The 13,013-nt window shown below is 42.7% G+C and overlaps 1 protein-coding gene across 8 annotated transcripts in view; it reads left to right on the top strand.

Annotated features, from left to right (window-relative positions):
* Positions 1-13,013, top strand: part of LOC106568969 (CMP-N-acetylneuraminate-beta-1,4-galactoside alpha-2,3-sialyltransferase) — an 88,807-nt gene that overhangs the window by 16,632 nt on the left and 59,162 nt on the right. For all 8 annotated transcript variants that reach the window (XM_045693888.1, XM_045693887.1, XM_045693886.1 and 5 more), the window contains one exon: positions 710-850. In XM_045693888.1, coding sequence (XP_045549844.1) covers positions 742-850 — 109 coding nt within the window. In that variant the 5' untranslated portion in view covers positions 710-741. The remainder of the gene's footprint in view (positions 1-709; positions 851-13,013) is intronic.

Below are 13,013 nucleotides of genomic sequence, written 5' to 3'. Positions count from 1 at the left end.
AGTCTTAGATCGGTTGTCTCTAAAGAGCGTGAAGGGTTCTCCGAGGATTTTTTAACAAGGTTGTGGCGCCGCTAAGTATGGCCGAGGGGGCAGAGATTTTTGCGTGTTTGAACACCTGTATCTGCCATTTCTGCAATCCAGAGCAAACAATGTGCCATATATATCTATCTCTATCTATATTGCTATCTCTATCTATCTATATCATTGCTCTAGATTACAATGCCTCTCTTACATTCTTTGGGCAGAGCCCAAGAGTAGATTGGGTAAGGTTTGACATAGCCTAAACCAGGGATCATTTTTTTCTTCCCATGAGTGGATGGTGGGGAGCCGGAACAATTTGTACTGCAAATTGACTGCAAGAAGCCTGGACAGATATAATGTTTGACTCAAACGAAGTCATTTCAAACCTTGCTTACCTTTTCGTATATGATCACGTGTTTCTTTATTATGTATGGGAATACTTGTACAGTTTTCCAAAATGTAAAATCAATTGGAGCTGATATCCTGGTGTCTTACGTCCAACAATGAAAATGCAAAAAAAAAATATATTTCTTTGTTGCTCAGAACTTTGTGGGGGGCGGAGCAAATAAAACACACCAGGTGGGGAACCCTGTCCTAAGCCATTTCTCACAGCCAGACAGCCTATTTGCACACAACATTGACTCCTTCATCCTCAACTCCCTTTTCCTCCTCTGCATCTGTCCTGTAGGCGATGTGCCATGTGAATGACTGAGAACCACCATGAAGCCCTCACACAAGCTGCTGTTCGTCCTGTGCCCCATGCTGGTCCTGGGCTTCATCTACTACTCCTCTGGGAAGCTACACCTGCACATATGGGGCCAGAAGCCACGTGAGTTACACTAGACAACCTACACCTCTCTCCAATCATCCATCCATTCGCCTGTCTATTTGCTAGACTGCTGGTCTGCCTCTTTTTCAATTGACTTTTCAGTCTGTTGATTTACCTGTCTTTGTGTGTCTGTCTCCTTGTCGGTCAAGCTACTGTCTCTCTGTCTGTCAACCTGTGTGCTTGTCAGTCAGTCCGTTGTTCACGGATGGTCTCGTCTGTCAGTTTGTGTGTCAAGTCTTCCTCACTTCCTGTTGCCGTTTCGGACCACAAGCGTATATCTCGATTTGCCCGCTAGTCCCATCAGTCAATGCCTCCCCGGTCCCCTTGGGAGAGCTTAATTAGAGTTGATGTACAGCCGCTCAGACTCCCTGTCTGACTTCCTGCTACTAGAGAGGATTGCAACAGACCATGCAAGACAGGTCTAGCTGTTAGCTATATACTGTACATGTATTACTATTCCATAGGTAGCCCATTTCTCTCATCCATTTCCTGTAGTTGACGAGGACTACATTTCCACCTGGACGGTACTTCTACAGCAGGGTTTCCTAACTGGCGGGTTTTATTTTTTTTTATTTCTGAGCAAAAAAAAACATTTTTACAATTTTATTGTTAGACATAAGACTAAGAACACCAGGAAATCATCTCCAAGTGATTTTAATTTTGTAAATCTGTTTACAAATGTAAGCAAGGTTTGATATGTTTGTTTTATGCAAATATTATATCTGTTTGGGTTTCTTGCGGTCAATTTGCCATTGACAAATTATTTGTAATCATGTTCCGGCCCACCGACCATCCGCTGTGGTCAGCGCCCAAACCCACCTGGCATTTTGGGATTTTGGCTGGTTATGAATCAGGGTGATGGAGAGGGTTATGTAACGGTGGAAAATCTGAAACCTGACACGGCGTAGATGGTGGTGTGATGTTTCACTAGTGCGGGTCCCTGAAACTGTTCTTTGTAACCAGTAGAGAGGGCTAAAAGATTTCCAATTAACATGCCGTGGAAATATTTGAACTGGCAGGTGGAGGTGTGGTTCATATCAGCAGGGAACACTGTATTTGTGCTTCTCAGTGGAAAAAGTTTTTATTTTGTGCTTTAGACTATGGTTGCCTCTGAGAAACATGTAGCCGGAGACGTTGTGTTGAAGAAAGCTTGAGGGGCTACAAGAATATCAGTTTGACACTTCAAGTTTTGGGGTCTTGTCCACCGGAGGGCACAGTAACAGCACAGTGAGACAAGGCGTCCGACGGGACGGCTAGCTTTTGGATGCCATCCTAAGTATCGGACTTCCTCAAGTTATCGCCGCGGCTCCAATAACTTGTCTTACTCTTTGTATACTCCTCCCATTTAAATTAGTAATAAACATTGGAATTTTAGATGGGTGTGCTCCTTGAAAGAAACTTATTTGAGTCTTTCATTTTACTCCCTTGAAGTTGTATTTTTTTGTCATTCGAGTTATTCCAAAATGATGAATTGGTTATTTGAAATATATTCAGAAATGATTTATGAGGGTTCCGAAGTCACTGTTTCCAATTATATTTCTCACAACACCAAGGTGGAAAATATTTATTCCAGAAAAATACTTTTTGGGAGTTGGCGCTTTTTGCACGCTGCTGCCAGATGTTGAGGTCCTGATGTTTTGTTTGTCCAAGAGGACAGGTAGCATGTTGACAAGTCCCTTTTGTGTGCTCTCCCAAACTCTGACCTTGTGATCTGTTATTTCACCAGAGAGAATCAAACAGGATAATCCCTGTTCTACACTTTTGAGGTATTCTACTCTGGGAGTCTTTGAGTCACCGTTCAAGGTGCATACCTTTTAACTACTGTTATGTAAATATGTATCCTTACAATGAATAGGCTACATTTTATTTTGGCGTTTTACAATGTAGGCCTAACACTAAACTGGTGTGTCACAAACCCTGAAATGGTCAACCGAGCAGGTAGGCTATAGGGCTGAGTCCTCATGTTTGAACCCTGATTTGAAGGCTATTTTGGCCTTTGACATGACCTACCTGACCCCTTGAACTTCAAACAAGTTAATATGAATGTTTTCATACCCGCTGTGGCAACTCGAGAGGATGTTTGACACTTCTGAAGTTGCCGTGACAAGACCCCTGTGTGCATCGCCTTACACCGTCAATATTTAGGGTCCCCGGTTTCCCTTTCTGATTTCATTACTCTCAAGGATTAGAGCAATGATGCCCACATTGCCCATATACTACACTTGGTTATAGTGTCAGGAGACTGAGCCCCCTCTCCCAAGTCCAATTGCACGTCACTGACTAAGGGGTCTTTATTCATCTCTCATAAAGATGCCTTGGCTGGATTTGAGTGAGTGCGTCAATTTGACAGTCAGTCTGTATCCGTTTAATATCAGAGCCTCTCGAGGCCTGTAAGGGGTCCTCCACTACAGTCAAATTGAATTAACCGTGACAGCCGGAAACGGCTTGACGGTGTGCAGTAGGAAGTGAGACTATTAGCCCCCGTTGACTTATGTATGATTAAGGCTTAGTTAGCATTGGAGAAGAGGACATCTTGACATGTTATCGTTTCTCCCAGCCCTCATCACTGCTGTCTGCCACCCTCGGCACTGTCACGCAGGTGTGACTCAACTGTGAAAGACCACACCTGTGTTTGAAGTATAACCAGTTTGTAGTTTGCGTCGACGACAATCTATGCAGCACATTAGCCACCTATGGTTTAATAGACGGCTTTTGTTCTTTCTACACAGCTAGGTTTTTATCTAGGCAAGGCAGCAAGCACGCTTGGCTATATGGTTACAATTAGTTCAGCTCCTAATTGGGAATTGTATTTGTTAACACGGACTTGTTGTACCATTTGAGAGAGAGTTTGGTTAAAATGCCAGTTTATGGCATAGGTATGTGCATCTTTCCCTTCTATATACATGCTTTCCAATACCGGAACGATATGTTTTAGTTTGAAACAAATCGATGCGATATGAGGATTTGTTGCATAAACACATTGGGAAATTAATCTAAATTCAAATCTGCTGCTGATGGAGCTCATGAGCTGGGCCTCTGAGCTGGATTTGTCTGAGCTGACTTCTCTCTCTCACTCACAGAGAGAGAAAATTATGTTTGTCTATGGTATGTACTATGTAGAAGCCTGATTTGAGCCATAAATCAGACTAGGCATCTACCACTCCACTGTCAGATTAGGGGACGCAGTAATGTTCCCTCGACCCAAGGTTCTGAAATCCCATCACCCACTAATTAACTTGTCATTTTTGCCAATTTAATTGTTAGCGGTTTGCAGTAACAGATTGAGTTGGAAACGATGATGCATCTTCAACTATCATTCTGAAGACTAAGATGCCTAGTTTATGGCATAGTGTTTTATTTTAAATACGTTTGATCTTTTTTCCTGAATTGTGTACATTTTCACCTCAGATTCTTATTACCCAAATGTTTCCAGATTAAATTCTCTGGTAATTTTATCCAATTTTGCATTTAGATTTTTTTTTTGTTGAATAAAACACTGTTACTGTTGTTTGTCCATAAACCATAATGTTATGCTACTTGAAGTTTACATTAAACTATAATATTTATTACATAAAAACATTGTCTATGGACATGTTTCTCATTACCGTCATTGCTGTAAAAACTCTATTTTTTAAATAAAGTTGTAGTCATCCATGATGCATCCTCTAGAGCAGGTATTCCCAAACATTTTCAAACAGTCCATTTTATATTTCCCAACGGGGCTATACATGTGGGTGAGGTTTTTTTTGTTGCCCGAGAAGCCTCATTTTACTGCCAGAAATAAAATGAATCCATCTAGTGTTCAGCGAAATAACAACACAATGTCAAATACATGTAGCCTAGTCAAATAATGAACATCCAATCACATTAACCGTTACTCTCTCGCGGGAATTCCACTAACGGTCCGTATGTAGCCAAACGTAGCTGCTGCTCATATTGGTATCTGTACTGATGGCGCAAAAGCCATGACACGGAGACATATTTGAGTGGTAACGCACGTGCAAGCAGTTGCTCCCGACGCCACTTGGGTACACTGCAGCATCCACTGAGAGGCTCTTGCTGCCAAGGGAATACCTGACAGCTTGAAAGACATTTGACACACCAGTGAAAATGGTTAACTTTGTTAAAGCAAGGCCCCTGAACTCTCGTGTATTTTCTACACTATGCAGTGGTATGGTCAGCGACCATGTAACGCTTTTTCAACATACAGAAGTGCGCTGGTTATCAAGAGGCAAAGTATTGACACACCTTTTTTTGAATTGAGACGAGCTTAGAGTTTTCTTTACTGACCATAATTTTCACTTGTCTGACTGCTTGCATGATGACGAGTTTCTCACACGACTGGCCTATCTGGGTGATGTTTTTTGTCGCCTGAATGATCTGAATCTAGGATTACAGGGACTCTCCGCAACTATATTCAATGTGCGGGACAAAATTGAGGCTATGATTAAGAAGTTGGAGCTCTTCTCTGTCTGCATTAAAACCTCTTTGGGCTAGGGGGCACTATTTTCATGTCCAGATGAAAAGTGTGCCCAAAGTAAACTGCCTGCTACTCAGGCCCAGAAGCTAGGATATGCATATAATTGGTAGATTTGGATAGAAAACACTCAAGTTTACCCTGTATATTTATATATTTTTTTACCATATACACTGATTATTTAAAGCAAAACTAAGCTGATGGTGATCCTGAACCATCAAAATAAAATCTATTGTAAGTCTCGTTCAGCAGATATAACCAGATGAGATGTCTCCGGTAGTGTTTATTTTGGTAAACCACAATTTAACAGTGCATAGATAACCTGTTCCGCCAGCGGAACCCCTAGCCAATGGAATCGCATGGCGTGAAATACAAAAACAACTAAAATACCACAATTCAATTTTCTCAAACAATCAACTATTTTACACCATTTTAAAGATAACTCTCGTTAATCTAACCACATTGTCCGATTTCAAAAAGGCTTTACAGCGAAAGCAAAACATTAGATTATTAGGAGAGTACATAGACCAAAATAATCACTCAGCCATTTTCCAAGCAAGCATATATGTCAATAAAACCCAAAACACAGCTAAATGAAGCACTAACCTTTTCATGATCTTCATCAGATGATACTCCTAGGACATTGTTATACAATACATGTATGTTTTGTTATATCAAGTTCATATTTATATCCAAAAACAGCTTTTTACATTGGCGTGTGATGTTCAGAAAATGTATTCCCACCAAAAACCTCCGGTGAATTTACAAAAATACTCATCCTAAACGTTGACAAAATACATAACAATTATTTTAAGAATTATAGATACAGAACTCCTTTATGCAATCACTGTGTCAGATTTTAAAATAGCTTTTCGGCGAAAGCACATGTTGCAATATTCTGAGTACATAGCTCGCCATCATTGCGAGCTATTTTGACACCCGCCAAGTTCGGGGAAAACTAAACTCAGAATTAGTATTAGAAATATTGTATTACCTTTGCAGATCTTCGTCAGAATGCACTCCCAGGACGGCTACTTCCACAAGAAATTTTGTTTTTGTTCAAAATAATCCATATTTATGTCCAAATACCTCCGTTTTGTTCGTGCGTTCAGGTCACTATTCAAAGGGTAACGCGTGAGCGCATTTCGAGAAACAAGAAGTCAAAATGTTCCATTACTGTACTTAGAAGCATGTCAAACGCTGGTTAAAATCAATTTTTATGGTATTTTTCTCGTAAAATAGCGATAATATTCCAACCGGACAATAGTGTATTCATTCAAGGAGGAAAAGAAAAAACAGTGTGCTCGCGGGAACGCGCATATCCAATCCCTTTGTCCTCAGGCAGACCACTCAGAAACGGAGCTACTATACTCTGCCCAGAGACAGGAGACGGCTAAATCCGCTTTCTGAACGCTTTAGACAGCCAATGGAAGCCTTAGAAAGTGCAATGTAACCCCACAGATACTGTAGTTTCGATAGAGAATCAAAAGAAGAGCTACAATTCTCAGACTTTCCACTTCCTGCTTGCAATTTTCTCAGGTTTCTGCCTGCCATATGAGTTCTGTTATACTCACAGACACCATTCAAACAGTGTTAGAAACTTCAGAGTGTTTTCTATCCAAATCTACTAATAATATGCATATTCTCATTTCTGGGCAAGAGAAGTAACCAGTTTAAATCGGGTACGTTTTTTCATCCGGCTGTGAAAATACTGCCCCCTATCCTAAACAGGATAACAGTAACCTGGCAAATTACAAAGGTTGTCACTCAACTAATGAAGCCTAATATCACGCAAGCCATTTCAGAGGTTGAATGCTGAAGGTGCCGCACAGATGTGCAAGATCAGGAACAGTCTGCCTACCTCGCGTTGATCAGCACGCGAATCTGGGCACAGTGTGCAGTTTGACTAGGTTACTGGTATTCCCTGGAGTTGTTCTGCATGCAGAATTACTTGTAGATCAATGACTGTCAACACAGTTACAATGCCTTAAAGTATTCACACCCTTTCATCTACACAAAATACTCATGTCAAAGTGGAAGAAATACTAAAATTTCAATTTTCATTGGTCACATACACATATTTAGCAGATGGTATTGCGGATGTAGCGAAATGTTTGTGTTCCTAAATTCAACAGTGTAGTAGTATCTAACAATACACATATCTAAAAGTAAAAGAATGAATTTAAGAAATATACTGCTCAAAAAAATAAAGGGAACACTTAAACAACACAATGTAACTCCAAGTCAATCACACTTCTGTGAAATCAAACTGTCCACTTAGGAAGCAACATTGATTGACAAATTTCACATGCTATTGTGCAAATGGAATAGACAACAGATGGAAATTATAGGCAATTAGCAAGACACCCCCAATAAAGGAGTGGTTCTGCAGGTGGTAACCACAGACCACTTCTCAGTTCCTATGCTTCCTGGCTGATGTTTTGGTCACTTTTGAATGCTGGCGGTGCTTTCACTCTAGTGGTAGCATGAGACGGAGTCTACAACCCACACAAGTGGCTCAGGTAGTCCAGGAAGGCACATCAATGCGAGCTGTGGCAAGAAGGTTTGCTGTGTCTGTCAGCGTAGTGTCCAGAGCATGGAGGCGCTACCAGGAGACAGGCAAGTACATCAGGAGACGTGGAGGAGGCCGTAGGAGGGCAACAACCCAGCAGCAGGACTGCTACTTCCGCCTTTGTGCAAGTAGGAGCAGGAGGAGCACAGCCAGAGCCCTGCAAAATGACCTCCAGCAGGCCACAAATGTGCATGTGTCTGCTCAAACGGTCAGAAACAGACTCCATGAGGGTGGTATGAGGGCCCAACGTCCACAGGTGGAGGTTGTGCTTACAGCCCAACACCGTGCAGGACGTTTGGCATTTGCCAGAGAACACCAAGATTGGCAAATTGGCCACTGGCACCCTGTGCTCTTCACAGATGAAAGCAGGTTCACACTGAGCACATGTGACAGTCTGGAGACGCCGTGGAGAACGTTCTGCTGCCTGCAACATCCTCCAGCATGACCGGTTTGGCGGTGGGTCAGTCATGGTGTGGGGTGGCATTTCTTTGGGGGGCCTCACAGCCCTCCATGTGCTCGCCAGAGGTAGCCTGACTACCATTAGGTACCGAGATGAGACCATATGCTGGTGCGGTTGGCCCTGGGTTCCTCCTAATGCAAGACAATGCTAGACCTCATGTGGCTGGAGTGTGTCAGCAGTTCCTGCAAGAGGAAGGCATTGATGCTATGGACTGGCCCGCCCGTTCCCCAGACCTGAATCCAATTGAGCACATCTGGGACATCATGTCTCGCTCCATCCACCAACGCCACGTTGCACCACAGACTGTCCAGGAGTTGGCGGATGCTTTAGTCCAGGTCTGGGAGGAGATCCCTCAGGAGACCATCCGCCACCTCATCAGGAGCATGCCCAGGCGTTGTAAGGAGGTCATACAGGCACGTGGAGGCCACACACACTACTGAGCCTCATTTTGACTTGTTTTAAGGACATTACATCAAAGTTGGATCAGCCTGTAGTGTGGTTTTCCACTTTAATTTTGAGTGTGACTCCAAATCCAGACCTCCATGGGTTGATCAATTGGATTTCCATTATTTTTGTGTGATTTTGTTGTCAGCACATTCAACTATGTAAAGAAAAAAGTAGTTAATAAGATTATTTCATTCATTCAGATCTAGGATGTGTTATTTTAGTGTTCCCTTTATTTTTTTGAGCAGTGTATATAAATATTGGGACGAGCCATGTCGGAGTGGCATTGACTAAAATACAGTAGAATTCGGTATATACATATGAAATGAGTAAAACGGTATGTAAACATTATTAAAGTGACTAGTGTCCCATTTATTAGAAAGTGACCAGTGATTCCATGTCTAAGGTGCAGGGTTGAGTAACCCAGTGGTAGTCGGCTAGTGATGGCTATTTTGTCAGTCTGATGGCCTTGAGATGGAAGCTGTTTTTGTCTCTCGGCCCCAGCTTTGATGCACCTGTACTGACCTCGCCTTCTGGATGATAGCGGGGTGAACAGGCCGTGGCTCGGGTGGTTGATGTCCTTGATGATCTTTTTTTGGCCTTGTGACATCGGGTGCTGTAGATGTCCTGGAGGGCAGGAAGTGTGTCCCTGGTGATGCGTTGGGCAGACCGCGCCACCCTCTGGAGAGCCCTGTGGTTGTTGGCGGTGCAGTTGCATCGCCCGCATGGTGGCCCGTCGGAAAGTTCAGTGTGGGGTTCAGACCCAGGGCCCTGAGCTGAATGATGATCTTGGAGGGTCCTATGGTGTTGCAGCCTGAGCTATAGTCCATGAACAGCATTCTTACATAGGTATCCCTCTTGTCCAGATGGGATAGGGCAGCGTGATGGCGACTGCGTCGTCTGGATATCTATTGGGGCGGGATGCAAATTGAAGTGGGTCTAGGGTGTCAGGTAAGGTGGAGGTGACATGATCCTTAACTAGCCTCTCAAGCTACTTCATGATGACAGAAGTGAGTGCTACGGGGTGATAGTCATTTAGTTCAATTGCCTTTGCTTTGCTTTCTTAGGTATAGGAACAATGGTGGACATCTTGAAGCAAGTGGGGACAGCAGACTGCCATAGGGAGACATATGTCCGTAAAGACTCCAGCCAGGGGTTATCACGCTTAAATGTCTTACTCACGTCGGCCACAGCGAACGAGAGCCCACAGTCCTTGGGAGCGGACCTCGTCGGTGGCACTGTGTCATCCTCAAAGCGTGTGAAGGTGTTTGGCTTGTCCGGGAGCAAGACGTCCGCAATGTGGCAGGTTTTCCCTTTGTAATCCGTGATTGTCTGTAGACCCTACCACATTCGTCTCGTGTCTGCGCCGTTGAATTACGACTCCACTTTGTCTCTGTACTGACGTTTTGCCTGTGATTGCCTTACGGAGGGAATAACTACACTGTTTGTATTCAACCATATTCCCAGTCACCTTGCCGTAGTTAAATGCTGTGGTTCGCATTTTCAGTTTTGCGCGAATGCTGTCATCTACCAACGGTTTTTGGTTTGGATAGGGTTTAAGTCACAGTGGGAATAGCATTCCCTGTACATTTCCTGATGAACTCAGTCACCGTGCCTGTGTATAGGTCAATAGTATTCTCAGAGGAATCCCGGAACATATCCCAGTCCGCGTGATCAATCTTGAAGCATGGATTCCGATTGGTCAGACCAGCGTTGAATAGACCTTAGCACGGGTACATCCTGTTTGAGTTTCTGCCTATAGGAAGCGAGAAGCCGAATGGAGTCGTGCTCTGATTTGCCGAAGGGAGAGTCGGGGCAGGGCCTTGTAACTATCCCGGAAGGGAAAGTAACATTAGTCGAGAGTTTTTGAAGCGCGAGTACTAGAGGCAATGTGTTGATAGAACTTCTGTAGCGTTTTCCTCAAATTTGCTTTCAAATCCTCAGCTACTATAAATGCAGCCTCAAGACGTGGTTTCCAGTTTGCACGAAGTCCAATGTAGTTACTTGAGGGCCGTCGTGGTATCTGCTTGAGGGGGAATATACACGGCTGTGACGAAAACCAAATAGAATTCTCTTGGGAGGTTATACGGTCGGCATTTGAGGTATTCTAGGTTGGGTGAACAAAACGACTTGAGTTCCTGTACGTTAGAAAACATTTTTTTTGTGAAACAATTGAGGAAAAATAAAACGCATTCATCTTGATTAGATAGGTATTCAACCCCTTGAGTCAATACCTGTTAGAATTACATTTGGCAGCGATTACAGCTTTGAGTGTTTCTGAGTAAATCTTTCCACACCTGGATTGTGAAACATTTGACCATTATTCTTTTCAAAATTCTTCAAGCCCTGTCAAATTGGTTGTTGATCATTGCTAGACAATGATTTTCAGGGCTTGCCATAGATTTTCAAGTAGAAGACATTCACTGTCTTCTTCTGGTAAGTGTTACAAGCCTTGGTTTTTATATTTTGAGTTTGGTGCACTGATTTGTTGTCACCTCGTTAGTCAGTATGTGTTGCACTTGTGCTGGCATGTCATCTCATTTAGTCAGAAGGTCTTTCACCTGTGATATTTAAGAGCGGCTGGCCCAGTGGTCTTGCGAGATGTGGAGGGTTAACACATTTAATTGTCTCTCCCATTTTGATTGTATTTTTTTTTTTAAAGAACGTTTTTCTGACCTTCCCTGTTTTTGTTTTTCTCCCCCTTTTGGTTTGGACAGGGGTCACCAAAACCTTTTCTGAGTGGTTTTTCTCCCCCTTTTGGTTTGCTCCCTGTCTTTTAAGCTTGGAGTGGGTTTTTATTTTGTTTGCCTGTTCTTGGGAAAATGTAGTAGTTGCTCATGGTGGATGTCTTTTAGGTCCCAGTTGTTGCTAGTCAACTTTCAGAGGACACCCCCATGTGAGTGTCTTTCAGAACACCTCCTAGAACCCCACTGTTAGTTCCCCCTTCTGTTTGAGCGACAATTTTTGGTTTCTTGCTGGGGAACGTAACAGTAAGCAACTTCAGTGTAGGTTTGGCTTTGGGGTTATTGTCCTGCTGAAATTCATCTACCAGTGTCTGGTGGAAAGCACACTGAACCAGGTTTTCCTCTAGGATTTGCCTGTGCTTAGCTCCATTCCGTTTCTTTTTTTTTTTTATCCTGGAAAAACTCCCCAGTACTTAATCATTACGAACATACCCATAACATGTTTAGGACACAAACTGAATTGCTTCACCAATTTTTTTGCAGTATTACTTTAGTGCTTTGTTGCACACAGGATGCCTGTTTTTTGAATATTTTTATACTGTACATGCTTTCTTTTTTTCTCTATTTTAATTAGGTTATAATTGGGGAATAACTACAATGTTGATCCATTCTGTTTTCTCCTCTCAGCCATTAAAATCTAAAGTCCGCATTGGCCTCATGGTGAAATCTCTGAGCGGTTTCCTTCCTCTCCGGCAACTTAGTTAGGAAGGTTGCCTGTATCTTTGTAGTGATGGGGGGGATTGATACACTATCCAAAGTGTAATTAATAGCTGCACCATGCTCAAAGGGATATTCAATGTCTGTATATTTTTTTTTAATAAGTGCCCTTTGAGAGGCATTGGAAAACCTTCTTGGTCTGTGGTTAAATCTGTTTGAAATTCACTGCTCGACTGAGGGACCAGTGGGCTACAGAGATGTAGTTACTCAAAAATCATTATTAATGCACAGAGTGAGTCCATGCAACTTACTATGTGACTCGTTAAGCAAATGTTTTACTCTCGAACCTATTTAGGCTGGCATAGGAGTTGAATACTTTTTGACTCAAGACATTTCAGACTTCATTTTAAAAATTAATTTGCAAAAAAAAAACAACACAAAAAAAACATTCCACTGACATTATGGGGTATTGTGTTTTGTCACTGACCTAAACATCTACATTTAATCCATTTTAAGTTCAGGCTGTAACACAACAAAATGTGGAAAAAGTCAAGGGGTGTGAATACTTTCTGTTGGCACTGTATAAAGGGAATCGGGGATTCTTAACGTTTCAATAAATGGATTTTTTTTTTTGACCGATGCATGGTTAATTTGGTTCGGTTTGGGGTCTGCGGACCGATGCATCTTAAACATTTGAATTGGGGACCGGTGCGTACCGGTGAATCGTTACATCCCTAGTATGGCCGTTTTTGGTGCAGTCTCCACTTCAATACTAGGCTAGTACCAAACAAAACCCAGGGTTTGCCTGC

This window comes from Salmo salar, chromosome ssa14, assembly GCF_905237065.1.
Source record: "Salmo salar chromosome ssa14, Ssal_v3.1, whole genome shotgun sequence".
NCBI classification, from domain to species: domain Eukaryota; kingdom Metazoa; phylum Chordata; class Actinopteri; order Salmoniformes; family Salmonidae; genus Salmo; species Salmo salar.
The sequence above is the reverse complement of the archived record's forward strand: the minus strand, read 5'-3'. Positions and strand labels throughout refer to the sequence as shown.